Raw genomic sequence first — 25,318 nt, forward strand, 5'->3', positions numbered from 1 at the left:
GTCAGAAAGAGTGAACTAGAATAAGGCCCAGTCTTCTTGACAGATTTTTGCCTTGGCTCTCCTCTACTAAAAACACATCAGCTGAGAAAACAATTTCCTGCAGCCAGTCCCCATTCCCACTATCGTGGGACACATAACTGCTAGGCAGCTATATGGCAGTGCAGTATGACTGCAGCAGAGTAAGGAGCCTGAGCACTGGCTCGCTCGGTAACAACCTGCACGTCAGCGAATCCTCCTTCCACTAACGTGCAATGGCGACTGCTTATACCGCAGCGCAGCGGAGGCCGCATCACAGACACAAGGACACAGACTCACGTGCAGGAACTACATCCATTCACGCGTAGACATCGGCGGTGTTCTTGTAATTGATTGCCGGCAGGTGGCGCTGCAGGGTTAAAAAAAAAATACAAACCCCCAATACGCCGCTGACCTTCCTGGCAGATCATTGAAACCAGAGTGTTCTATCCTCACTGTTCGCAACTCTATGACCTCGGGAGGTTCCCAGAGCCGAGTCCGTGAAAATTTATTTTATCTAGTGACATCATGACTGCTCCTAATTATTAGTGTCTCTGTTGTTGTTATTAGATGCACTCATATTCCCTACATATATGACTCTAGTGACTGAAGAGATATCTGTAGGCGGAAACATCAGAAAGCTGGCCATTGTGTTCTGAAACTTTACTGACAGGTCTCAGTGACATCTCTGGCTTCGTAGGAGCTGAGAAGCTGCATTTTAGTCACAGGCACAGCGCTGCTTTCAGCACACGCAGGGATCCGGTCATGCAGTTCCCACTACCATTTTCTGCGCCAACAAGTGTAGTAAAACAAACATTTGCATGCAAACACCAATACAGGCAGGGAATGGCTTAACCATACCACCCAACAGTCACGGTTTTCGTGCATGGCACATAGTGGATAGGCATCCATGTGAAGCCCCCCCCCCCCCCCCCCCAAATGTATTTAGCCTAGGGCCAAATACACGTTACAATTATTGGATACAATATCGCATCTCATCTCGGTTTTGCGATGAGATCTAGTACAAAAAATTATGTGCTGCACTTTTTGTACTAGATCTCATGTCAAAAACAGAGATGAGACATACCCTCCAACATGACCCATTCCATTAGGTACAAAATGCTCTGTTCCTGGACTTCCCTGCCAGTGGCAGTTACAGAGGTTGGAATCCAGCACAGTCCAATATTCAAAGAGGGGGGTCACATCAACTGTCTGTGATGTCTGGGGTGGCAGTAGGTGTGACTCCCCTTTTTGAATATTGGACTGTGCTGCAGGCTCATATCTGTAACTGCCACTGGCAGGGAAGTCCAGGAACAGAGCATTTTGTACCTAATGGAATGGGTCATGTTGGAGGGTATGAGATGAGATGCAATATTGTATACAATAATTGGAACGTGTATGGGCACCTTCAATCTAAACTAATTTAGCCAAAATCAGCCATGAGCCAGGATCTCACGGTGTACACAGCTTTAGGGCGGTATTCAATGAGCCTGATTCGCCATGTTTTCATGGCGAATTTGTGCTGTTTGGCGAATTTTTGACTAAAACGGTGAATCACCCTATTCAATGACCAGATGGCGAATACATTTGAAGGTTTTTTTCGCCATGATTCACCGAGAAGCAATCGCTATCTTTTTATGGTGAAGTGGAATGTGAACTTTTAAAATAAAGTGTTTTGTTTTTTACATTTGGTGTCAAAAAATCAGGAATTTTATTCTGAGGAGGGGCATGCTATTTTTATTCATGTGCTGTAAGCACATGAATATATATTTTATATATATATATTTTTTTACACAGCAGGGGGCACCGGAGCCGAGCCGCTCATTAGATATTCATATATTCACTGCACCCGATCGTTACATATGCACGATCGGGTGTAGTGAATATACCCGGTCCCCTGCTGGCACCCCGGGGGGGCAGCCTGTGCTGCCTGGCACCCATTTGAAATCTTTGTCCTTGGATTTTTATATATTGATATAAATATTCATATATACAGTGTATACAGTGTATTCCTGCATGCACATACATAAATGAACCACACTTGTGATTTAGGAAAAGATACAAATATATGAGATGCATTGTGTCCAACATTTCAGGTCTGTACAGAGCCCATTCCTCAAAATATAACAAACGTTTATATAAACTAGTAAGCCCGCTCGAAGCAAAAAAAATCTAGTCTGCAACCTTCTATATATGTGCATGCGGGAGAAAGATGTAGTTTCACTTTCTACCAGTAGATGGCAGTGTTTTAGAGACTCGCGGACACAAGACATATATAGAGATGATGCATATACTGTATATAAAATCGAATGCATGTGCTCCTCCAACTGCAGGGATGGGATGAGAATGGAGGACCCATCTGTGCTGTAAAAAGAGTAAGCATACAGCAGGCAGTGCTGTCAGGTCAGCCAGGTCCCTGTAAAATGAAGGCGGTGTGGCCAAGCACTTGAAGAAAAAAAAAAAAAAAACTTTGACGGATGAGACCGCACCGTACACCTGCACGCAGGTAGAGAGCAGAAAGGCTGCCACTGCCTCTTTCCCCAGCTCAGTACACAGCACTGAGCAGCGTGTGCTGGGCTGGGGAGAGAGGCTGGGCTTCCACAGTAACCTGTCCCCTCTCTTCCACTGCCCACAATGGGATAGCGAGACCTCCATCAGACCTGGATAAAAGGTACTGCCCCTGCCCCCCCAACTCTGTTGGTGATGTATTGATCAATATATGTACCAAAACCTTATTGATTATTATGGTAATTGCAGGGTATTGTGATTTTATTAAAACATACATATGGACTACAGATGCAGATGGATGTGAATCGGTTGACAATAAGTCAACACCCCATGATTGACAGACTGTACATTAAGTTGCTAGATACAAATGGATGCCACAAAACTGTTTGATGTTCCGTTATTGTAGCCCAAATCTAACCCTAGCCATTCCAGACAGCCTGACCCTAATTTATAATCCCAATAATGTTGAAAAACCACGTTCATTTTTGAGTGAACCTTTTTTTTCCGTCAAACTTAGGTATGGTCTACAGCTGGGGTAGCCAACCCTAGTCCTCGAGAGCTACCAACAGTGCATGTTTTGCAGGTCTCCTCACAGAATCACAAGTGAGCTAATTAGCTCCATCTGTGTATCTTTTAAAATGTGTCAGTGATTAATGAGTGCAGCAGCTAGGTTGTCTTGAAAATGTGAACTGTTGGTAGCTCTCGAGGGCTAGGGTTGTCTACCACTGGTCTACAGTGACAAATGTCAACAGTACTTAGGTCAACCTTTGGATTTGCGACCTAGACATTGTTGATATTTTCTCTGGAAGCCGATCCAGGAGTGGTGATGGGAGTGGGGTGCCTGGTTTATCTGGTGATCACATCTTCTCACACACTGTGTTAGTTTATTTAATCAGACTTGTGTCAGCGGTGTTCCTAAAGCAGATACACTTTAAAAACGTATTGGCTATATGCGGTCACATGTTTTTGATAGCCAATAAGATACCACTTTGAGATCCGGATAAATCTGCATCTGCGCATCTCTACTTTAAACCAGGTAGCATTATGTAATGTGATACCAATTGCCATGTTTATACTTCTGAGTAATAGAGTAAAGGGGCCCATACACGGTCCGTTAAACGGATCCGTTTGGGTCTTAATTAGCATGCATCGTATCGGATCGCATGCCTAGTGCATGCAATGCGATCCGATGTTTAGCTAGTACAAAAAGTATGTGCAGCACATACTTTTTGTACCGTACTATGTGATGCGCGGGAGCGCGCATCGCATAGTACAAAACAGACGGTCCGGGAACGGACCGTCTATGGGTACCTTAAGACTTGCAAAAAAATGGGATCTTTTAATAGGTGCAGGAATCTTAAATGTATCAATCAATATATGTAAGAAAAACCTTGATAAAAAACTGGTTAAAATTTTTGACCACCACTCTTCCTCTTGATTAAGGTTTTTAGGGCACATTATGTCACAGTGCTACACTCATGTGATCCACCTCAGTCAGGATCAGTCTTCTTTGGAGGGCTCCTGTTTCAGATGACTGGCACACCACTAAGTTCCAGGCTGTGTGCACCAGCTTTGGTTGTTTTCTGTGCCTGACCCGGAAGAACCTCAGTTGATACTCACTGGTTTAGGCATTTGCCTTTAGGCCAGTGATGGGAACCTCCTGCCCACGGGCCGTAAACGACCCCCGTAGGCAGCATTAATGGACCGCCCAACAGCTTTCAAGGAAGGGGGAGTTATCGCAAGAGGTTGGAGATCTTGTCAGAGGAGTCTTCAGCAGCAGACTCCTTAGTAAACTGCTCCATAAAAGCATTAATCTTATGCACACTGTGAGCAGTGTCATGCATTGCCTGTATGGATTCGGCATGAAAAGCCGGCGGTCGGGATCCCGGCGTTCAAAATCCCGACGCCGGAATCCCGACAAAGGGGGGGGCGCGTGGATCGCTCGCCACGCAGCGGGCCCGGTGGCTCGCAACACTAATTTATTCTCCCTCCGAGGGTGTTGTGGACACCCACGGGGGGAGAAAGTGTTGGGATTCCGGCGTCGGGATTTTGAACGCCGGGATTTAAACTGCATGTATAAATGCTCCTGTTCATGAGTTAATCTAAGCCCGCAAAATTTGCAGTCACTAAGTCAGGCATTTGTACAAAGCTAATTATATATATATATATATATATCAGTGTACTTATCTGTTTGACCCTCTGTAGTCACCAGGGAAAGCGCTGCCTCAGAACAAACGGTAACACTGTCTGCAGGAATAAATCTCCTTTCAGCTCCGCACAGTGTGGGATGAAAGGGCGCCAGGGCAGAGTGAAGGAAGAGACCAAAGTCCCTGCTACAGTGGGGTGAGATGTTCCTTTGGCGCCTTTTACCCTTGTATGCTACTCCTACTGAGTGTTTATTCTGGTTTCCTGTCTTCCCTCCAATGGGGTCCACTTGGAATCGCCCAGCTGTGCTGAGCTGCTGTAACAGGCTGCAACATTCTCAAAGTTCAGCCTGCAAACCCATTCAAGATGGCGGCCTCCATCGCGGGGTGTCCGTCACCCATGATTCCCCCCTATGCAGGGAGCCGGCTCCGGGGTCTGCCAGGGTCCAGGAAATTCCACTGTGATGAGGTTGAAGCGCTGTGCTGAGAGACCAGAGAGCGTCTCTCAGCACACAGGGAGCTGACAGGATGCACTTCTGTGAGCCTCTGCTGCGTCAGTGTGAGGAAACTTCTCCTGGAAGTTGCCTGCACTAAGATGAAATATTAATAAACAAAAAACACCCTATGTACTCTAGTGAAGGGCTGCTACAGCAGTCATGAGTTATAGTACCCACTCCGGTACTCTGGAACTGGGGAATGCTGGGATGCAGAAGGGAGGAGCCTGCCTCAAAAGCTTTAGCATAGGTGCCTGGCTCCTTTGGACCCTCCTACATCCCATGGTTGAGCTGTGTCACCAGGATGGATGAAAGAGAAAATAGATTATAGGAAGAGTGTTACTGCTTCTATATTTCAAGAAAAAAGGTGGTGGAGCGCTAGAAACGGATCAATTGGATATTACAAATTTAATGAAATATATAAATAATTAAAATAATATCTGGAATGACAAACAATAAAAATGACAATAAAATTGATAGGACAAAGGAAGGTGATACTTAAGTCTCTGAGTTGCTGCCGTATGTGTCCCTGGAATTGGAGGGCTTTAGATTCCCTGGAAGGTACCCAATGGAGATGGTATTGGCAGTGGGCCGTCCTGGATTGTGCAGATAGACGCTGGAGGATGATCTAATTCCCAATTTGGGGGTCCTCACTATGATGCGCTGGTTGCTTGTGGTCACTGTGGTAAATCTCACGCTGGAGGATGATCAAATTCCTATTACTGGAAAGGTCCTCACGATATTGCGGATTGTATGAACCACAAATAGAAATGGATGCAGTTCCCCAATGGATGGAGATATTGGAGGCAGTCCGGACAAGGTGACAATGAAAGGGATGATTTCCGGGATTTGGCAGAGAGTGTGGCAGCATAGACAGAGATCCTTCCAAGTCCAAATTTAAAAGTAGCAAGTGCTGCCTAACATGTTTCGTCGTGATGTCACGACTTTATCAAAGGTATGCCTTTGATAAAGTCGTGACATCACGACGAAACATGTTAGGCAGCACTTGCTACTTTTAAATTTGGACTTGGAAGGATCTCTGTCTATGCTGCCACACTCTCTGCCAAATCCCGGAAATCATCCCTTTCATTGTCACCTTGTCCGGACTGCCTCCAATATCTCCATCCATTGGGGAACTGCATCCATTTCTATTTGTGGTCCATACAATCCGCAATATCGTGAGGACCTTTCCAGTAATAGGAATTCGATCATCCTCCAGCGTCTATCTGCACAATCCAGGACGGCCCACTGCCAATACCATCTCCATTGGGTACCTTCCAGGGAATCTAAAGCCCTCCAATTCCAGGGACACATACGGCAGCAACTCAGAGACTTAAGTATCACCTTCCTTTGTCCTATCAATTTTATTGTCATTTTTATTGTTTATGTCATTCCAGTTATTATTTTAATTAATTATATATTTCATTAAATTTGTAATATCCAATTGATCCATTTCTAGCGCTCCACCACCTTTTTTCTTTATTCTTAATCCTTAGAGGGTTAACACCCCTCAAGCAGGAGCAGCTTAGTAACACACCCCACAGGGCGCCTATTCCTACTCTGAGTATCCCATCTCGAGTACACCCATTTTTTCTTGCTTCTATATTTCATCTAACTCGGAGCAAAAAGAATCTTGCTCTGAGCATATAGTGCTGAGATATTCTCTATATCTACTGAAAACTGTCTAAATATATATGCCCCTGGAGAGCTACACTGCTACATAGGGGCTGCTCTATTGACTAAGTGTGCATGATTCCATAAACCATATCTTGGAAATTTACAAAAGCCATGTTCCAATGGAAATAATTAGCATTTTGACCATTTAGGTTCCTAAACCATTACAGTTTCTTATATAGAAAATATTTGAACATTCACATCAGTCCCTGCCCCCACACAAGTACGGGGAGAACATACAAACGCTGCAGTTAGGTCGTGGGTTTGATCCCCACCATGGCCCCTAGTGCTGTGAAGCAGTAATGCTGACCAAAACACTGTCCATGCTGCCCCAATATATTGAGGTGAGGTCATTCTGAACAAATCACAATTTTAGATTTGAGCATCCTGTATGTCTTCATCTGAGATTACTGTGCGCACATATACATCCGTGCAAGAACTAGATGAAGCAAAAAATTAAAAGATGGCAATTATTTTCAAGAGTAGTTTACACAGCTATCTACTTGCATATTGGTCAGTGTTTTATTTTTGTACCCTAAGTAATTTTAGCCATCATACAAGCTTCATTAAAAGTTTGTATTTGAAAGATTGAGCTCGGTTATAACTCAAAGAACTTGCTCTGTGTGTGGGAGAAGTTTTACCATACCTTCCTCTGATCCGGTAGTCTTCAGAGGAACCATGGTCGCAGACTACACTACAGTGACCCCCCCCCCCCCCCCCCACAGAAGACCTCCATTAATAGTAATAGACGCAGGGGCTGACATTTGAGGTGTTGCTGTGGCACCTACACTCCGCCTCAATTCTCATTCTGTCCAGCAGCACACATGTGTCAAGGCTCTTATCAAAAGCTACAACAGTCACTGAGCAAAGAATGTTAGAAGACTGAGAATTGTTTTAAATGCAACATCCCTGAACTCCTGGATTCATTGTATACTCAATATATAAAGTCGCCAATTAAATGACCAAGGAAATATTTTCTGATAATGTTCGGGGTAGATAACTTCTGGATGGTAATTCAATGAATGCGTTCTGTAGTAATCCTCAAATAGCAGATAACAGAGCGACTTAAGAAGTCTAAAAGGTGTGTGTGCAGATGGTGCGACCCTGGAAGATTTATACTAAGCAATTTTGGATAGCACCCACTATTTTTATTAGCGACATAGTCAAAGTAGACTTACCTGCACAGTCTATTTAGCCATGCGATATCGACCTCACAGGCCCGCTCATCTGTATTGCATGTAGACTAAACACAGATTTTGGCTAATTTACTAAGCAATTTTGACTATATACTAGTCAAAATTGCACTGTGTACACAGCTTAAGGGGGATATTCAATCGCCGTCGAGCATCTCCCGTGGGGGAGATGCTCGACGGGCCCTATTCAATGCTGTCTTCCCCGACAGCATTGAACAGGGTTTCCTGGCAGAACGAGCCCGACATCTCTAGCTGTCGGGCTCGTTCTGCCGAGAACAGCCGGGAAGTGACGAGCTGCCGGCTGCATCTCGTCACTTCCCGGCTGCAACTCGCGGCCACGCCCCCTTCTCGTCCCGCTGCAGGCGGGACATTGAATCCCGCCTGCATGTTCTCGGTCGAGCTGACCGAGAACGGGACTGGGTCACGGCAGGCGAGCAAGCTCGTCTGCCGTGACCCGAAGATTGAATACCCCCCTAACTCTCTTGTTACATAAGGTCTGAAACTGTGTACACAGTGAAAGAAACTGGTGCATGGCAAACAGCAAGCTCGCTTAAGTCTACACTGGGAACCTTTACCACTAAAGGATGATAGAATATGCAGCTGGAAAGTTACTTCTATGTGTATCTAACATGCCCTATGAGAGATTCTTCCCACAGGAGCAGTATTCTAGATTGCTCTAGTTAGACACCATCCCCTGCTTATTCTTCACATGGGAGCAGATCAGCCTTGAATTTTTCTATTTTAAAGGTGCCCATACACGCAGCAATTTGTACCAGATTGCATCTAGTACAATAAGCATGCAATGTGCTACAGCAGCGTTCTTTTTGTACTAGATGCACCACACCTACTTTATGTGCTGTGCAATGTACATGGAAGCGTACATCGCATCTGAACATCGCACCTTGTATGGGTGGCTTTACTCTTTTGGAATTAAACTATAATAGAAATTTAAAAAAAAAAACAGGTTTCTCCATTTGACATATAAAAAGAAATGGGAACTCTAATTGGAGGACAATGAATCCACCATCTGTATCCGTTATTTGTTAATCTGATTGAAAAGTATGGCTTCACATTGTGCAGTCTGGGTGCATGGCCATCTTCCAACAAGCTGCAATAGTCATAATGAATCCAGACAAACGCACAAAAGAAGTTTAGATTTGCTCCTCCTACGTATATGCCCATTCTGTTCCCCCAAACTAACACCATACCATTTCTGAAGCATCATACATTGGTACTGACATTTAAAATAAATATATTGTAAGCTTATCATAGTATATATTAGTGTAAATGTTGCCGGTTCTGGGACCATAAAAACAAAGTAGAAAAGTTATGCTTATTAATAGTTTAATGTATGAAGGAAACATCCAGATTTCTGAATATGAAGGTACATCTCACATTAATTTAAGTCTACATAATGTAGAGCTTCTATGCCGACTTATTGAATTCTCTGCTTAGCCATTTCGGTTATGTAAACAATTGTACATTTATTTGCCATTCTAAAACTTCAGAATCAGTTACATAATTTTGCTAATTTATTCTGTGTTTGCTCAGAAGCAGCTTACAGTACTAAAACCAACCAGCTTCAAGAAAAAAAAAAAAAAAAAGTTAATGTCCATAAAGAAAAGAAAGGGGGTGGGGTTGGGGGGGGGAGGGTAAAACAAAAGAAAAATAAAATAAGGTGGGAGAAGGAGAACTATAGTGAGATTTATGGTAACGGGAACTGGGCGGTCACAACGGTCACAGAAAAAGGTCAGTTTGTTTAATCTATTGTGGTACTGTGTTTTTAATTGTCCCTACTCGCGGAAAGATTTTCCATGCTAGAGAGAATCCAAATCAACCCATCTGGTTCATGTGTACACTGTTCATGTGGGGGTTCCAGGTTCCAGTCCATACCTGTGGGAAAATTATGTGTTACTAGATGGTAAATATATGCACGTTACACACAACTAGATGAAGGTCAAAAAAAGGATTTTAACTAAATACAGGTCTATCCTCTGTTAGTTCTCCAGAATATGAATTCATTGGGTCGTTTACAATGCGGTCGGCGAGGTAGTTAAATGGCGGGGATTGCCGAAAACAAGCTACACTCGCCGTTTAACCCCCGCGCCAGCTGCTCACCCTATGCTACGTTCCGGGGAAATTCTCGCTTTGAGGACTGTGATGATTCCCCCAAACAGCGAGGTTCGTGACTAGTGCCGCGAGCCTCTCTGGTTTAACGGTTTCCCTATCCCTACAAAAACCTAGTGAGGGGGAAACGGCGTGTGCCGTTGAATACAGACCCTGCTCGCAAAAAACATTGAATAAACCCCAATACCTTTCTGTAGAAACAAGAGACATTCAGAATAGCCAGTACACTGGTCATAGGATTTGTATTTAGTCTGCAGTTTATGTAGGCCAAATGTTGCAAGCTCGCTTTGTATTAGTTACATTATGCATCTTTCCATATACCCTACAACATCTACCCCCCATTTTATTTAAAAAGAATGCTCAAATACATTTTTGTTTATTTCTTCTTTAGCTTTTCCCCCCCATGACCACCACAATATTTTGGATTACTCATCATTCACAGTATGTGTTAAATGTTAGTTTGTCCTGCAATGTTTATAGAATATCTACAATGGTAAAGTTGGTTACATAAGGCAAAGAACCCCCCCTAAGTGCTATAACTGAACATACAACAACTCCGCATTTACATAATTTTGGAATAGCGCTGCAGTAGCTTACAGGACTGAAAGCAAGAGGGGAATATTGTGACAATCCCTATAATACCAATGTATGAGATATACTAACAATATTGTAACCGGAGACTTACTGTTTGTGGCCCATTTTCTGTGGAGTTTGAAACCATCTTTATAAGTGAATTCCACGATGGATCAGCAGCATGAGGTCCATTGTAAATTGGTCCACCAGTACCATCTGGCATTGGCGCTACAGGAGGAATCATTGCATTTCCATACATTGAGAACGGCATGCCCTGCAAAAAGAATTTCATTTAGCTGTAAGGTAAAATGCACTAACGAAACAGATACAGATGTGTAGCGAGACACATCTGTACCTACAAGTCTCTAGATCTTATATTTCATAGAAAAATCACTAATTATACACAGCTGGAACATTTGGAAGACTAGTACCCCAACTTTTGGAAAGTCCATATAGCCAGCAGGCACATGTTGATGGAATGCTCCAGAAGCAGTTACAATGCCAGATGTATCTCTCTCCATTCCTTGATGTTGTGAGAACACCCCAGGATCAGACATAGGTCTGTGCATCATGTGATTTCCTATGCCTGCGTGACACCAGTCTGACACTTTATCTGAAATAAAATTGACAGGCATTCATTAACAGAAAAAAAACACTGCATATGAATTTATAAATCTCTTGACAATCGCACTTAAAAAGGTAAATCTACACGTCCTTTATTATCCTTGCATTGCAGCAAGTACATTGTAGCATAGCGGGGCTTGTGAGATTGCCTGCTCTTGCTATGCCAGTGAACGGGAGCTGGTGATCGCATGCAGCAAACTCCCATAAACTTCAATGATCCCCCTTTGTTGGACTGCTATACCCAGCAACAATGTAGCAGTACACATTTATAAGCAGTGCTTTCAACTACAATAAAAACAGCCCACAGCACTAATAGGTACAAGGAAACAGACAACTCACAATTCAGTGTGGATTAATCTCCTTTTATATTTTAGAGATGTAAAAAAAGCGATTTGTAGCAGCAATTTTTTTTTTTTATTGTGATCTTAGTGCACCCGAGAACAGATGGTAAATCTAATTATAAAAGTTGCAGTAGAGAAAGTTAATTTTAGGGCGCATGCTACTTATACAATAAACACACAATCCTGTGCAATCTACACTTGTTTGGTTAAGGATTGTGTGATAAGAGTCACTGGTTGAAATGTTTCTTTCAAACATACTTTAGGGGTATGAAATTATAGTAGTACCCATACCTCCAAACATGACCAATGTCAGGAGGGACAAACTACTCTGCTTCTGGACTTTCCTCTTACTTTATGATTGCTGTCACCTGTTTTGAACAGGTTAACTAATAAGAAAGGTGTTTCTCCACAGGTGATGGCAATCATACATTAAGAGGAAAGTCCAGGAGCAGAGTACTCTCCCTTCCTGGAGGGGGGTCATGTTGGGAGGTATATAGTACTATAATAAAATATTAATGTTGGAGGAAAGGACTACTGTGGCTAAACTGAATATGTTGTATTACCTTGACTGCCTCCCATTCCTTCAAAAGACCAGATTCCACTGTGCCCAACTGAAGTTGCTAAATTACTCCCAATGACAGATGGTGTGGATGTCCCAGTCTGCCTTATCCGTGCAGATCGCTCAGTTCCTATTGGCACAGGGACTTTCCTGTCATGAGGCACAGAGTTGGGTTTCTCAGACACCATAGGTACTCCCGAAGGTGAAGGAGATTGCGTGCGACCACCAGCAGACACAGCCTGTGCTGAAGAATCTGAAAAACAGTAATGGAGCATGATGCCTCAAAAACATCACAATGTACACAAAACTTTCTTGAACTTTTTTAAAAGTATTTTTAGGTTAGCATTTAGTCTTTACTGTAAAGTTGGGTCCAATGATTAAAGGCTAGAAGGTAAAACACTTCATAAAAAACTGTTCCTTCTATAACCTATATCCTGCTCTTATAAAGGTTTCAATTTATTTCCAGGAGAATGTTGACAAATGACCTGTGCAATTTTTAGATTTTACCCTTTAATGTAATAAACACATTTTACTCTGTAGCTTATAGTATTTGAGAACTCTTAAAGTACACTTAAAATATATGCACTCTATTCACACATCACTTTCACATTTATATATTACCTCCCCGCAAATTTTAATGCATACTAAATAAGTTTTAGTAATATACAGTACAGGAGTATGCCCACTTTGAAAGCAGCATTGTAAGCAGCATTCACTCAAACTTGTTCAGTCTGTCACACTGTAAGTTAGTAGTCTCTAGCCAAGTTCACTTTCCTACAGCACTTCATATTTGAATTGTTCCCCAGAGGACATATGGCAGTGGTCATGCTACATTTCTTCATTGGTGCAAAAATACTCCCATTTTAAAGGGAATCTTTTAATCCAAAGCAGGGCTCCCCGGGACATAGGAAGCACAAGCTGCCCACCGGGAGAGCTGGCAGGGAGCCGCTGCACTGCTCCCGCTCGTGCATATGTAATGAGCGGGAGCAGTGAATATATGAATATGTAATGAGGGGCTCCCGGCCCCCTGCTGGCTGTTATGTGCAAAAAAATATATATATATATATACACACACACACACACACACACACACACGAAACAAAATAGCATGCCCTTCACAGAAAAAAAATTACTGATTTTTTTTTACACCAAATTAAAAAAAAAAAAAAAAAAAAAAAACCTTTATTTTAAAAGTTAACATTCCAGTTCACCTTAAAAAGAAGGTGACTGATAGACGGTAAAGCACGACAAAAATCACACTGAAAGCAATTCGCCATTCTAGCATTGAATACACTCACGGCGAATGTAAGTGAAAATCCTATTAAAAAACAGTGACTTGCAGCGAGCATGAAACGGAGAAATGGCCAGCATTCACTGTTCGCTTTCAGCGAACAGTGAAGATTGAATAAGGTGACTCAGATTTTCAGTGAAAAATATTCACCGCAAGGAGTGAAAACAGCCTAATTCGCCAAAAAACACTGTGAATCGGGAGCATTCAATACTGCCCTAAGGAGTGATAATGCTGCAAACGTCCCACTTAAGCAGTGTAGAAGATTCCAGCTTATAAATCAGTATGACATGGAGGTAGATGACCAGGCTCTGTCCCTCGGTAACATATACAGTAGGAGGTGGCAGTGGTTTGAGACCGCAGTCGAGTCTATAATGCTAATCACAAAGTACTTTTTCTGACTCATGAGGCCCACATACTGTCAGGTGTTTGTATTTAGTCAGAGCCAGTCTGCTTTAAAGTGCTGTGGTATACTGTACTATGGTCCTATTTCAGACTTGATCGTAAAGCAGTTTTTATCAAAAGGAGAAAACCCTGTTGTGATACAGGTGGGTAAATGTAACATCTGCCTTGATGCATGCAGTTTGCATTCTTTGCCAAGGCCCTCATGCACTACCAATTTAGGGGGGGGGGATATCATACATCTGCCCATAATGCGTGCCTGCTTCTCCACGTTAAGCTGGAGAGGCGGGACCCATTATTTTTTAAACGTTACGGGCAGATTCATACATCTGACCCTTAATTAGAAGACTGAAATGTGAATCTGGGTTCTCAGGTTTGTACTATGCATCCCTTATAACCATGAAGACTGCTGTCTTTGGTTGGAGCTTACTCAAAAGTTAATAAACTAATTGAAACAGAAAATCTAAACATTTACTCCTTTGTGTGCATGTGCAGTAGGTTATAATTCAACATTCGTTACTTCTTCCCTGTTAATTTACTTAAGGCCTCATACACTGGGCCGATTTCTACAAATTGGGCCGTCAAATGAGTTCTAACAGGTCAGTTTGATATCCCCTCAGTTCCGATGTGCGGTCCAGTGCACATCAGACCTGAGTTGGTGGTCGGACTTGCTGCCCATATCCGACCACGGACCTGTTCAGCGGGCCAGGAGGGAGCTCCTAGAGAGCTATATATAATGCTTAGGAATGTAATTAGGCTTTTGATAGAATTTAAGTTTGGTTAGTAGCTTAAAAGTTGCAGAACATTAGCCCGACCTAAGAAAAAAAAAACAATATTCTAGTTATGCCTCATATCTACACAAAAGCACATTAGAGATCCAGTCACAAGTTCAACATTCATATTTTCAACACCAGAATGTCGACATGTTCAGTGTTAGCATCATAAAAAGCATAAATGTGAATTGTCACTTTTTTTTAGAATGCCACTGGTGCCAGGAGGGTGTTAGGTTGCTGGAAGAAAGGGGTTTAAGGAATTAGGGTGAAAGGATAGGGACAGAATACTACCAGAATATACAGGCTTTGCTCCAATCAGTATATATTTGCTGGGGTGCCCTCCATAAAATAATAACTAGATTTAAGTGATGGTGACACTCCCACAAAACATACAGATACAGTAAAAAGATCTTTAGGTCTCCAGACCTCAATTTTTTGCATGTCTTGTGGGAAAGCCACTGTTGCTGGCTGTATAAGGAAACGGTTATAAACATTGAAACATTTACATAGAAAGGCCAAAACAGACACTTTCTTAGAGTGTGAGCAACATAAGAAGGCATACATCAGTATGTCTGCTTACCACTAGATGCTGATGAACACGGGGTCAATAAACTTAGAGGAGAAAAATGTTGTCTGTTGAAATTAGCAGCTGCAGGTGCACCTCCGGGTGCATACATCTGACCTCCAGACATATTAGAGGCAAAGGTACCCAAATGATTAGTGGATGATGCCACAGATGTGTAAGGGGAATCCATGTTCACAATACCTTAAGAGAAAATCCACAAGCATGTTTATTATGCTGGCAAAACTACAAGTGCTTCCAAGTATTTTATGCTTTTTAAATTAACTATATTATTTCAGAGAAAAAAAAGGTAGAAAATGTACACTACTGAACCTGAACTTAAATTATGTTATTTATTTTTTGTGACTAGATTAATTGTAAAAACAGAGGAATGAAACTCACCTGACTGACTTGAAGCTGGCCTCTGCATTGGTGGCCTGAAACCTGGGGCTTTGGAAGTATCAGATGGAAGCATTGACTCTGGATTTGGCAAATATGAAGACTGCGTGGACAGCATAGAATCTGAAGCAGACTGAGATGAGACCATCGAGCCACCCCAGAAGGGATGATTAGGGTTAGGACCGTTTTCAAATAGTGTGCTAAAAGGGCCAAAGGGTAAAGCAGAACTAAAATTGGGGGGCATGGGTTTGTTTGAAGGATGACCGGAATTCTGAGCAGCACTTTGTGTACTTAGATTTGAAGGGTGCGGACCTGAAGTTACACTTTGGGGTCGTTTCATATTTGAGTGAGGGACCATGCCAGACACAGGAGAATTCTGCACTGGGACTTGGTTCTTGTGAGAAGGGTTTGCTCCATGTAAGTGAGGTCTAACTGCAGTGGATTCAATTTTAGCAGCAGACTGAGTGGACACTATAGAGGACTGAGATAAGGGGTAGGATACTGGGATGTTAGAAGCAAGGGAAACGGGCTGGTGAGTCGGACCATTGATAGGTAAATGAAGCGAAGGTGCCATCCTTGGATCTGAAGGAGGGGGAACTTGGGCCTGCATTAATGAAGGGCGGGAATCTTGTGAACCAGATGCTGGGGTGTGTTGATGCGCAGAGTGCATTGTTGTACTCCCAGAGGTAGAGCTCGCTTGCTTACAGCTGCCTGAGCTATTTATCTCCATGACAGGTTGGATGCTGCCCAAATCCTGCTCTGAGGAGATTGAGGTCCCTTTGTTTGGAGAATAGGTCAGGCAATCAGAGGGACTGCTTCTAGATCCCCCTCCAGGCAAGGATGGTGGGGAAGGTGATGAAGGCGATGACATAGGATGATGTTCTTTGGCAGTGGGAATAGGGCAGGTGGAGGCTGTTGGTGTAGTGACGTGGTTATTTGCAGTGGTGGTGACTGTGGTTGTAGTAGCATTAGAAGTTTTGACCACTGTGACAAAAAGTTGTCTCCTGACTGAAGGTGAGCCAAGGCCCCCATTTGTAGAAGAAACAGGCACTGAGGCCGCAGAGCTTGTGGTAGCTGTCGGGCTAGTAGATGAAAGGACTCCTGGGATCACCTGAGGACTACTGATATTATGGTTCGTATGGCGAGGCATCACGTGAGATTTAGGAGAGTTGGTAGCACGTGCAGGGCTTAGTGGCCTGACAGGGAAGGGGCCCCAGGTAGATTGAGCTGGGGGAAATGGCCCTCCAAAATGCGTCATTGGTAATCGTGGAGGACGGATCTGCTGAAAAGTCTGAGCTGCAAGTAAAGCATGAGCAAACTGTGGAGGAGGGTAAGCCAAAGGTAGTGATACTGGAAATCCTGGTCGCACATTATTCACTGGATTTTTTAGAGGCTTGTGAGCAGATGCTGAAGTAATGGCTGGCACAGTGAGGGCGGAGGCAGCTTGTGATGACGAAGAAACTGTGACAGCTGAAACTTTTATACCCATAACTGAACTGTTAATAGAGGATATGGCGGCAGGGGTTGAAGATACTGCTTTTGAATTTGCAAAAGAGCTTTTTAAACGATTCTTTGGGATAAGTTCATCAATTTCTTTATCGGGATCCTTAATAAGTGCATTAATAAGATGTGTTGCTTGCCTGGTCGATTCTGTTCCTCCCCTGTGTAAAAAAAAAAAAAAATACTGAAAGCCAGAATACTAAATTTTCCATCCAAATGTTAACATAAATGTTTTAGCTACAGTATGGTATCAATTTCAGCTGAAAACAATTATATGGCCATATAAATTTGTAGTAGTATTTTAATATACAAAATACAGTACCCAAGACATGATTAATTTCATCACCATCAAGCATCACTACAGTACAATACATTTATGCGACTACTCTGAGCCAAGAAGTCGCATACGTCCCCTTAAGCTGTCTGGCAGCTTACCGGGTGGCAGGATCGAACACGATACACCATATGAAGTCCTTTTACATAAGATGCATCTTGTGCAATCCTAGCCAAGGCTGCCAGGTCCGATATACCTACAGCCCTTGCAAACTCAGGCTCTAATACGCACGGAACTGCGCATAGGATTGGAGGTAAAACACATGCGATTGACACTATCTGATTTCGTGACTCGATGCATTGTAATTGGCAAAAAAGGCACAAAATCGCACTAGTGTACAGCCATTTTAAGAATCCTTCTGATGCTAAGCATTGTCCACATTACACAATCAAGAAAAAATAAATAGTCAAAAGCTTTGACTGGTTGCAACTTCAAGCATTGTAGGCGTACTTTTTATAAAATACTATGGGGAAAAAAGAGTTTACACAGAGCCACTGAAAAAAAAAAAAAGTCTGTCCATTCCATTGGCACCCAGTACTGGTAAGAAATGTGGTTAAACTTTCCAAACAGGATTTTTATTAAACGTTAAACAGTTAACCTCATTGTATTGGAATGGATTAACGCACCATCCATAAGATGATGTAATGATGAAAGTTAGCATCCTACTGCTTAAAGCCCGACCAGGCAGATCACAGTTTACATATTGCAATAAGGGCACACAATACAAGGACCGATACATATGAAGTAAACTCAACAGCAAAAAACACAAATAGTTTAGTGTTAGGGCAATTACCGGTAAAATTGTGTGAGCCAGCGATCCGACGACTGCACTCCAATAGACTTGTGTTTGTTGAGATGATCTCTCAGTTCATCAATCTAGATTGACTTATGTTGCACCCTGATCAGATGTCAAATCCAGCCACCACAGTAGGGATTTCCCTGTTTTGTGTGATAGAGTAGAGCTCTAAAACAAGACGCAGACCCCCTCACCCCTCAAAAAAAAACCATTGGGGAAATTTAACCGATAGCAGGTCCGAAATTGGAAAGAATGTTCAGACATGTGTCAGCAGCGCCTGGGATGGGTTCTTGACTAGAAGAATGGAATTATCATGGTGCCTTTCCAACAGAGATGCTGTTCAGGCAACACACTTACAGACAAGGTAGTCTCTATCTAAGCTCTATGAGCAAGTTTCTTGCCCATGGAACAATTATTCAACATATTGTGGCTCTACCACCTCTTACCAATGTTATATAAGCCATATTTTAAACCAGCTTATATATTTATAGTTTCTTATATGGCGCAGCATATTTCGTTGCGCTTTACAATTGGAAACAGTGATGAAACTGGGTAGTAACAAAGCGACAGAAGTAGGAGGGCCGTGCTCATCAAAAAAACAAATCTATCAGTCTGTAGGTGTACTGCTTGAGCAACTGCAATATTGAGTGTATGCAAAAGGAGATAGTACTAGTTTTTCTACTAATATATATATATATATATATATATATATATATATATATATATATATATATATATATATATATATATATATATATATATATATATATGGTAAAGACATAATAGATAAGCGAGAAACAATTGTTATTACTTATTGAAAGATCTGAAAGAAAAAAAAACGGCCAAATGCAAAAGCTTGGAATTGAGAGTGCACATGAAAAACAGCAGTGAAGAAATCAACTTCCCTTGCTAGATTAAAATTTCTAGTTCTGAAATATCAATGGAAACCAAGCACTATCTGCAGCCTCCGATCTTGAATGTTTAAAGTGTGAGATCAGACAGAAAAGTATTTCTGCCCCACTAGCTTAGGAGTGGACATTCAAAGATGCGTACAACACTGCCATGTAGTAGTAGTACGTTTATTTATAAGGCGCCGCAAAGTGTCCGCAGCGCCGCACATAGCAAACAAAAAAAACAAATTACAAGGTAACTGCCATCCAGCAGAAGACCCAAGTATGCTCTTCATTCACATTCCCAAATAAACTACATATTTATCATGAGAAAGTTGGTCAATACCATTTTAGCACTGTGAAATACATAATACCATGAATGTTGAATTCGCTAGAATAAAGGATTATCTTTACTGAAGGAAACTGAGGTGGTGGAGATGTATGAAGCAGTGAAAAGTGGAGAAATGAGCTAGTGGAGAAGCTGCTCTTCGCAACCAATTTGCATTCAAGTAACATTTATCATGTGCATTCTGTAAAATGATGGGTAGCAGTTAATTACCATGGACACGACCATATATCGCACCCTAATGAGGTATTCAATCCCGCCCCTATTTCCGATGGGGGAAATAGCGGCGGTCGCCTATTTAATGCAGTCTTGTCCAACAGTATTGAAGAGGCAGATCAACAGAACGGGCCTGATTTTGAAAGCCGTTGGGCTCCTTTTGTCGATTATGTCGTTTACGCAGACACGGCAACTTTTCACCGTGAAGAGGGACATTGAATCCCGCCTGGCTATATGCTGTCAAGCAATACAAAAATGGGCCAGGGTCACGGCTGTCGGGGCAAATAGACAGTCGTGACCCGGGATTGAATGCCCCCCTAAATCCTCTTAAACTATTGAATCAAACTACTAAATTCAAAACTACTTGTGTGGAGAAGGCTTGCATCTCTGAAACAAGAAATCACGCAGAGGGAAGATTGCACTTATAACTTTTGAGCTCAGGACCATATGTGCATGAACCAGCCCCCTGACTCTGGAAACACATTTGGCTCGCTATCTGCAAACAGAAGACTTGTACACTGTACCAGCTCCAAATACACCATATAGCCTGACTTCTAGAATCTCGGTCAACCTCCAGAAACCTGCAGGAGAAAGAGGGTAATGTGCTATCAAGCAAACCTTAAATTATCAGAGGACTGAACAGACCGGATCAGACTTCCTCTAATGGTGGTCTGGTAACTCTAAATATTACTAGTGAAATGGGTGTAGTATAGGACCCCGATTGGGTATTAACCCAACATCTGGATCCCAACGGCCCCAAATCAGGCAGCAGGGGGGGGGCACAACAAAGCCCCTTGCAGGTTCGCCACGCTGCAGGCACAGTGGCTCACTACACTCGCCACCTGTTCTACCCCCCCCCCCTTTCATGGGGGTCGTGGACCCCCAAGAGGGAGAGTAGCCGGTGGGACCCCGAGTGTCAGGGTTTTAACAGTCGGGATTCAGACGCCGGTGTAATGACTGTCGGAATCCTGACTTATCAGCCATCCCAGTGAAACTATGTGCCATATATCAGGCTTTCCAACCACGGTCCTCAAGCACACCATCAGTGCAAGTTTTAGTGATATCCAGGCTTCAGCACAGATGGTTTAATCAGAATCACTCAGGTACTAATTAAGTCACCTGTGCTCAAGCCTGGATATCACTAAAACCTGTACTGTTGGTGTGCCTTGAGGACCGTGGTTGGGAATGCCTGGCATATGTAAAGAATTGCTTCCAGAAGAACTATATCTCTGTGCAATATGAGGGCACTATAGGTACAGACACTGAGGTGGATCTAATGGTCCTACCATTACTGATGCCAGAATAGGTGGATTATATTATTAAACATCCAATTTATGGTCATATTTATTATTGTGTATATCAATAGGTTTTACTCATTGTATTAACATGTTAATATTTTTCTAAGATTAATTCAATTGATATTTCAATGTATTCTACTTTTTAGCGCTGCTTACTTATTCTGTATTTAGTGGAAACAGGAGTGACTTTCCTGGTTTATATAGCAACTGCTTGGGAACACCATATCAAGCACCTACCCTAATTTGCTGCTCGGCATATTACGCCCCTTTTTCTACAAAGAGCTAAGTAGCAATGGAAAGCAGACAGTCTGCTTGAGGCCAGCACTGATGTTAAACCCTCCCTCAAAACACATGGGCACACCTGTGTTTTTTTCTAACACTCACAGAAAAGGGCAGGTTGCCACCCCCAAAATGCCAACTTCCTGTCAGTCAAATGGTGAGGGGATTTCAATTCGATACTTTTGCTATGTCTGTTGCTATTTTAACTTGCGCATGGTCGCTGTGATCTACATACAGTTAGTCGATAATCGAATGGATTGCAAATTCACACATCAGCGATCATCTAGCCTTACGTATGGTCTCAACTATCCTATCAGAGAAACACTTTGCCTTCAGGGTCATGGCAAGACAACTACAACTTGAAAGCCAATTGCGCTAAACCTTGGTTCCTACAGATGTTGCTGTCAATTTTGACAATGTATGTGGGTATGAAAACGCACAAAATTATTTAAGCTTTTTTAAAGGGAACAGGTAAACAAGATTATAATTCCAAGGAGTAAAATGGTGCCGACCAACAATGCCTTTGGATTCTTGTTTATGAATTTTGCATTTAAAAAAAAAAAAAAGAGCATATGTTGACATTGGGCTATTCCATTAAGAAACCACTCCTTAATGGATGCCTGCTGAGACTTTTTCCAAGTTTAACCAGTTTAAAACACCAGGAATGAAAAACCCCACACCGGCTGTAACATTGTATTCCATCTATAAGGTTGGTTATTCTTAAAGTAATAGTAATGATAGTTAAAATTTGCCACTGCTGCGGTATGGTCTGATCATCGATAAACTCAAAAACTTCTTGTATAAATTAAATTTTTATTATATTATAGAAGAAACCGTTCACCTTTTACTTTGTATTATACACTGGTACAACACCCCAGTTCCCTATGGCCAGCTTAATACTGACCACGATAACCTTCCCTAAGACCTTTACACAAAAAACAAAGAAGACTCCCATATGTGATCTAGCAAAGTTTCCTAATCCATGTAATGCAGTGGTTCCCAATCATGACCCCCACCTCATTTTCGTCTCTGGAATGAGGTGGGTGACTGACTCAACAAAACACATTAATTCAGTTGTGCTTAATTAAAGAAAAACAGAACTTTACATGTTTCTGGTACTTGTGGATTAGAGGTATAAAGGGTTGGGATCATCAGGCCGACAGTCATCAGGCCGACAGTCATCAGGCCGACATGGGAAAAGGTCATTAGTTCGACAATGTCTGGGTCGACATGGGGTTTTTCACAGTTTTTTTTACCTGAATGTCAACACAGTCAACATGGACACAGTTTAAAGTGCACCGCATCTGCTCGCTATTTTATTCTCCCACCACGCCTTAGTGGATGGTAGGGCATGGAATACCGCCTGTCGGCACATGTTGGCTCAATAAAACCTGTGAAAACCGCATGTCGACCTTTCGACTGTCACCCTTGACACTGTCGAACTAATGACCTGTCAAACTTAACAACCTTTCGACCTAGACCCATGTTGACCTAACGGTGTCGACCTAATGACTGGCGACCATCATGCTGTAGACCAAATGACCGCATCCCGTCCTAAAACCACTGATTTATTGAAATAATCCTCCTTTGAAAACCTTCTTGGAATGCATTATGATGGATTTTTATGGAATTGACTCAAACATTAGATTTTAATGTATGGGTCATCTTTTACACATAGGTTTGACCAGATTAGAGAACCTGCATTGATCAATACATCTTCAAAGTAGGGAACTATCGCCGCAGAATAACGATTTTAAACGCCAATCTGCCAAAATGCAATCTTAAATAATCCTTGTGAACACCCTCAAAAATGATGGACCTGAAGGGTAAATATCAGATACTGTAGCAGTGCACTGATATCCTTAATAAATAAAATATAAAGTAGAAAGCCAATCCCATTTTTTTTTTTGCAGGACTGTAATATTAATGAAAATGAAAGATTAAATTGGTCCCCATGCAGAAATCATGTTCCATCTCCCAAAATAGTGGGGATGAATAACTGAGTGGGCACTACCCGAGACCTATGATAAACACATAACTTATGACGCTGCTCACCAAAGCATCTGAGCTGCAATAAAATTACAAGCTGCCATAAAGGAAGGCAGCCAGCCTACCACACTGAGTTGTCAGATTAGAATCTGGTAGTTTATGCTGACAACATTTTTCCCCCTCTGCTGATGTGCACAAAAATAAAAATTTTTACTCCTACTCTCAATGTTAAACAAAAGGATACTTAAGTCTCTCCTTGTGTGGACAGGTTAATAATTGCATCCAATTCTGGACAGTATAAGACACCTAGGGGTCGACCCTTTTAACCCCAAAGGGTGCGAGTTGCCATTCAGGCGCCATTTTCACGATGGAAACGGCACCCAAATTAACCCTAACTCGCACCCTTCGCAGGGCCGAATTCACTGAAATTTGCTCACCCCCCTATGGAGATGCGAGCACTTTTTCAGCGAATTCGGCCCGCCGTAAAGTGTGCCGGGTGCTGCGATGATTCGCACTCGCCGAATCATCTGCACCCTTCGGGGTTAATAGGATCGACCCCCTAGACACCAGAGTCCTCTTAAAACTATGTACTCCCCCTCAGTTACAAAGTCAGAAGGCACAGCTTCCAGATAACACAGAGGTTGAGATCCTAGCCTTAACTTTGCCTGTAATTAAGTACCACACTGATATGCTAAACCAAAGTCTTGGTATACCAGATTAAAACTACTACCATTCTATTCCAATTAGGGCAATGACTTTCAACCAAGTGTCATGTGTGCATCCCATCTGAGATGAAGCCTCCCTTTTTACTGTATGCATGCTGGAGACAGTAGTTTAGAACCGGTGAGTCGTGGTTAGATTTTGTCTATGCCTAACAAATGAGAGAACAAAACCATTTTGTGGTTTCTTAAACAGCAAAGGGTATATCAGAGTAGTTACTCTCATGTATATGTAATTCAATGTACAGTAATTCAATGTGGTTGTCTATTACTAAATAATGTACTCTCTAAAATCCTCATCTGGCTCACCTCCTGGAAGGAATATTCAGAAGATCACTCCTAAGTCTGAAGCACAACAGACTAGCATCTGTGGTGTAGCTTCAGAGACCGATTCCACAAGCCTGAAAAAAGCCACTGTACAGCGTTTGTTGGGCCTATTACCCAAGTCAGATTGGCTGATCAGGTACAGTAGATGAAGAGCTTAATAAAGCCACTGTAAAGTGTTTGTTGGTACAGTAGATAAGGAGCTTAATAAAGCCACTGTACAGCGTTTGTTGGGCCTATTACCCAAGTCAGATTGGCAGATCAGGTACAGTAGATGAAGAGCTTAATAAAGCCACTGTACAGCGTTTGTTGGTACAGTAGATGAAGAGCTTAATAAAGCCACTGTACAGCGTTTGTTGGGCCTATTACCCAAGTCAGATTGGCAGATCAGGTACAGTAGATGAAGAGCTTAATAAAGCCACTGTACAGCGTTTGTTGGTACAGTAGATGAAGAGCTTAATAAAGCCACTGTACAGCGTTTGTTGGTACAGTAGATGAAGAGCTTAATAAAGCCACTGTACAGCGTTTGTTGGGCCTATTACCCAAGTCAGATTGGCTGATCAGGTACAGTAGATGAAGAGCTTAACAAAGCTCATTCAGAGATAGATAGAAAAGAAAGGACATCAACCTCAGAGCATTGAAGTGTGGTAAGCTGTACAAGTACAGCAATGGACAGAGACTAGAACTTTAACATGTTCTGTCTTAAAAAAAAAAAAAAAAACACTAAGCAAACAAGCATGGTCATTGGCCACACGCTACACATAATGGTATCTTAGTCTTAAGTGATGACTTAAGGGAGGACAAACCTGACAGCTTTCGGTTTCACAGCTTCAAATCTTTGTCCTAGATTCCACCTAAGTAAGACCCTATACACCAGGCATGTCCAAACTATGGCCCTCCAGCTATTGTGAAATTACAAGTCCCATCATGCCTTGCCACAGTTTTGCTAGT

The 25,318-nt window shown here is 42.3% G+C and overlaps 2 protein-coding genes across 9 annotated transcripts in view; both read right to left on the reverse strand.

Moving 5' to 3' along the window:
• The window catches only part of COX18 (cytochrome c oxidase assembly factor COX18), a 33,738-nt gene extending 33,276 nt beyond the window's left edge, over positions 1-462 (reverse strand). Inside the window, exon 1 of one of the 2 annotated variants that reach the window (XM_083174692.1) lies at positions 316-462. In XM_083174692.1, the coding sequence (XP_083030818.1) occupies positions 316-446 (131 nt within the window). In that variant the 5' untranslated portion in view covers positions 447-462. The other variant, XM_083174700.1, reaches the window with a different exon arrangement.
• Positions 463-9,674: 9,212 nt separating this feature from the next.
• Positions 9,675-25,318, reverse strand: part of ANKRD17 (ankyrin repeat domain 17) — a 117,151-nt gene continuing 101,507 nt past the window's right edge. For 6 of the 7 annotated variants that reach the window (XM_083174721.1, XM_083174730.1, XM_083174711.1 and 3 more), the window contains 6 exons: positions 15,680-17,337; positions 15,296-15,481; positions 12,257-12,505; positions 11,160-11,341; positions 10,841-11,002; positions 9,675-9,921 (listed from right to left, as the gene is read on the reverse strand). In XM_083174721.1, the coding sequence (XP_083030847.1) occupies positions 9,862-9,921; positions 10,841-11,002; positions 11,160-11,341; positions 12,257-12,505; positions 15,296-15,481; positions 15,680-17,337 (2,497 nt within the window). In that variant the 3' untranslated portion in view covers positions 9,675-9,861. Of the gene's footprint in view, positions 9,922-10,840; positions 11,003-11,159; positions 11,342-12,256; positions 12,506-15,295; positions 15,482-15,679; positions 17,338-18,303; positions 18,450-25,318 lie in introns of those variants that run through there. The other variant, XR_014471456.1, reaches the window with a different exon arrangement.

Source organism: Crinia signifera, chromosome 1, assembly GCF_055691185.1.
Source record: "Crinia signifera chromosome 1, ASM5569118v1, whole genome shotgun sequence".
In the NCBI taxonomy this organism is placed as follows: Eukaryota; Metazoa; Chordata; class Amphibia; order Anura; family Myobatrachidae; genus Crinia; species Crinia signifera.